This window comes from Camelina sativa, chromosome 19, assembly GCF_000633955.1.
Source record: "Camelina sativa cultivar DH55 chromosome 19, Cs, whole genome shotgun sequence".
NCBI classification, from domain to species: Eukaryota; Viridiplantae; Streptophyta; class Magnoliopsida; order Brassicales; family Brassicaceae; genus Camelina; species Camelina sativa.
In genome coordinates, this window is record NC_025703.1 from 6,813,721 (window position 1) to 6,817,608 (window position 3,888).

The following is a 3,888-nucleotide window of genomic DNA, read 5'->3' on the forward strand; positions in this document are numbered from 1 at the left end:
GGGGGGGGGGGGGGGGGGAAGTAGTGTGACCTGTACAAAGAAAGAACAACATGGGAAAGACCCTGAAACCGAGGAACTGGAAACAGCTGGCAAGATGACGTGTCATAACGTGGGCGTTTCGTTCTATCACAACGAGCATCACGTGGTTTATGCAGTGTCTGGACCACCGTGGCGGCTGTTTTCGTACGTAATTATTTGTTTATTAGCTAAATTACATTTTCTTATAAAAATGGAATGGAACTCATCAACTCACGCAAACACAAATCCATCAAATGAAACGTAACCCACTCTTAAACATTTTTTTCAGCTAGGCGGGGGCCTTTCTAAGGGACATTATTGTATTTTTCTCCTTTTAGAAATAATCATGTGTTAGTAGTACCATACTTACCTTCTATTGCTATCCTTAATAAACTTGAGGTAGGTTTAATTGCGTGCTTTTGATTGTGAATTTGAGACTGAAGTTTTAAAGTTAAAACATAAAAAAGTAAAACGAAATGAGATAAAAGTACATTTTTAGGTACAGAAAAAAGTTTGGTTAAAGAAGAAAATAAAACGGAAATGGGGGGGAAAGAAAGATAAATTAGAGCCGAAAATGTGGAAATTAGTGAAACGTCCAATGATTGAGAGAACAGGTGTCTTCTTTTGGCAACCACTTTCTTTTCTTCTTCTTAATTTAATTGATTACCTCTTTTTCAACTAACTGATGACTACTTTACTCTCTCCCTGTCTCTATCTCTCTCTCTTTGAAATAAATTTCTTCTTTAACTATGGGTTTTGCGGCTGATGTCTAGCTAGTATAGCAAACTTATTTCCAAACATCACTAGATTAAATTGATTACTCTGGCTTGATTTGAATGTATTTTTTTTTTGTTTATAGTCGACGTTGTCTTAAAATTTCACTATTTCAGTGCAAAAAGAATTATAAAATTGCTATTTCCAAATATAGTTTCGTAATTAATTTTATCTCATACTTTCATATAATCTAACTTAAGTAAAAAATAATACCATTGATAATTAAATAACCAAATCGTGGGGTTTTATTCCATTTGATAGGAGCCCACGGGCCTAACTACTAAAAGGCCTATTTTAAAATGAATGTCTTCCTTGTGTTTTACGGAGCATTTAACTAGGAGTTCCACAAGGTTACCCATCTTCAATATTTTATTTGACGACACAACATCATCGTCAAATTTTATTATTTTCGTTACGTTGCCCACCAACCCGACATTAACAGTAGATTATCTTAAGAAGTGCCAGATATACACAATCCTGGCCTTGATTATTTCAGTTACACACGATCTTATTATATCACAAAGGAGCCAGCTTTACCAACTTGGTCAAGGCTTTTGACATTGTAGATGAATGGTATGTCGAGAGGAAAGACGAGAAGCTCACGGAGATTGTTGGGTTCAATGACTTGAGGGTTTGCATTCCACATCAGATCGGCTACCTGAAAGTTCGCTTTTTGTGTCAAATACTTACCGTCGAAGAAGACGTACCCATTTGGATTGACACACACGTTGTTGGCTGCACAACCTGTCCCCTTTAGTGGCCCTGTCCCGAATACTGCACAAAACGAAAACATTAATGGACTGCCGCCTGGGTTTGAAAACGTAGGAAAGGATGGTTGTATTTGATCATAATTAAGGACGACTTACTGTAAGTGTAGGGCTCTAAAACTCTGTTCTGGATTGAGCTGAAGAAATCGTAGAACGAGAACTGGAAACTCTCAAGATCTTGTGCCAGTTTCTCTATGAGTTTCAATAAGTTCTTGTTATGCATTGCTGCCATTTCTGAAGGCAGCTTCACACAATCTTTATAGTTTCCCGTCTCTTGTTTAACCATAGGCAAGCAGCCTAACGGTGGTAAGTTTTGGAAGGCGAACTTCCTCCCTCCCGCCTCGTGAACAGCCTGAAAGAAAGAGAGAAGAGAGAGAAAGATGTAACTAATAAACGAAAGCATCATAGATCTACTTTATCATGTAGCTGCTAAGCATTATTTACCTTTATTGCTGCCTCTATGGAAGTGATGACTTGATCCACAAAGGCTTGCTTTTGATCATGAGAGGGATTTGGGTTATTCTTGGCATAGTTCAAGTAATCATCAGAGCCAATGTAGGTTAAGTAGATAGCTTCTGACAGCGCTTTATCAGTCCATTTGTTCTTGTTTTGTGAGAATTTCTTGACTTGTTGAGACAGTCATCTGTAAATCATTCATAATAATGCATACGTAAACTATTAATATTATTTTTACTTCTTTTTTTTTTTTTAAGATAAAATTAAGGTTACGTAAACTAATCATACATTCATACTAAACCAAAAAATATCTCCAAATATATATTATTGTCAAACTCAAAATTGTGAAAACTATTTGAACAGAATATTTCCGAACATAAATCTAGATAAAGGCTGAATCAAATTTGAAGAGTCAGAAGTCTATCTTCTTTTCAATATTCCAAATCGAAGATTCGACTTCAATAACAAAAAAAAAAAAACAAATCGATAAGAAGAATCAAAACAACAAACACTAGTAGAAGGAGTAATCGAAACTAACCTCATTGAAGAAATCACCCATCCCAGAAACAGAGAGAATGGTGAACCGACGGAGAGAGAAGAGAGAAAAACAATGTCAAGCTTTCCATCACTACAACGATAAAACAAATCTGGCTTTAAGCACAATATATGGAAGAAGCAGTGATGATCCTCAGCGAAAACAAACAACCCAATTCCAGAATATAAACATCTAGTTGTGAGTAAGATTTGTATACAGAATCAATCAACATAATAGAATTTGGTGGAAATAATAAGTCATACCTGTTAATATCAGCAATCAAGGGTGTAGCATAAACGCTAGAAGTGACTTCACTATGCCATCGCAGCTCCAATTTCTTCGGGCACTGAGTATTCAACAAAGCATCTTCATCACTCACAACGAAACGACCCTGAAAAAAAAGGCTTAAATCGGAGAAACCAAACAGAGAGAGCCTTACGACTTACGAGCAAATAAACATATCTCCAACAATCAACGCTACCAGTTATGAAACAAAATAAATATGAACGATTCGATCAACTCTGCGAATACTAATTCTCTTGCACAAATAAAATAAAATAAAAAATCGATTCAGGTTCCTGAACCCAATTATGTGGATGAGATTTTGAAGAACCCACAAAATTTGGGGTTTTGGGAATTGGGATGGGGAGTGATCGACAAAGAGAATGAGAGAACAAACCTTGTGAAACTCTTTCGGGTGTTTGAGTCGCTGAAGCAGAGATTCTCACAAAGCTCTTGAGAACAACCTAGATGCAATCAGGCGGAGACAAGAACGACGGTGAACAAAAATTTGGTGGTGGATCGTAAAACTGAGACAGAGAGCATAGGCGACACAAATGAAGCAAAGAAAAAAAAAATCTCCTCAACCAATCAGGAGTTGACACAACCTTGATCCTTAGTGATCCTTAAATATCTAACATAAGGATCGATCACTGGGTAATTTTGTTTTTTTTCTATTTATCTGATTTATTTTTTTACCTAAGCAACTCTTAAGATATAGTTTACAACCTTTGATGGAGATACTCTAAGCTATCTTAGCTAGTCCACCTAAAGACTAAAGTAAAATATGATTGCAATTTGCAAATGCATGGCGATGGGCACTATTGGCATTTGGCGATATCCCGAGCAAAAGAAATTGCTATAAAAGACACCAGCAAAAAAAAGTGTAGTTTAGTTATAGTTATGCTTTGTTATGGAGTTCCTTCAAATTTATTTTTGAGACACAATTTCTACTAGATATTTGTATATATGTTTAGTATCAAATGGAAATAACTTAAATTTGATGTATTCTTTCATTTAAACTATATATATAAGTATATATAAAATAATGTATTCTTT

At 35.7% G+C, this 3,888-nt stretch overlaps 1 protein-coding gene and 1 long non-coding RNA gene across 2 annotated transcripts; both read right to left on the reverse strand.

The window, feature by feature from the left end:
• Positions 1,122–2,198, reverse strand: LOC104765234 (inactive GDSL esterase/lipase-like protein 25; the record flags this gene model as incomplete). Its single annotated transcript, XM_010488918.1, has 3 exons — positions 1,122–1,566; positions 1,659–1,911; positions 2,004–2,198. Coding segments are annotated over 3 exons (711 nt in total), but the record flags the coding sequence as incomplete, so codon positions are not given.
• LOC104765233 lies at positions 2,394–3,414 on the reverse strand. The gene is made up of 4 exons (XR_763853.2): positions 3,230–3,414; positions 2,814–2,941; positions 2,554–2,643; positions 2,394–2,471 (listed from the first exon to the last, which is right to left on the reverse strand). It is a non-coding gene; the product is annotated as an uncharacterized LOC104765233 (long non-coding RNA).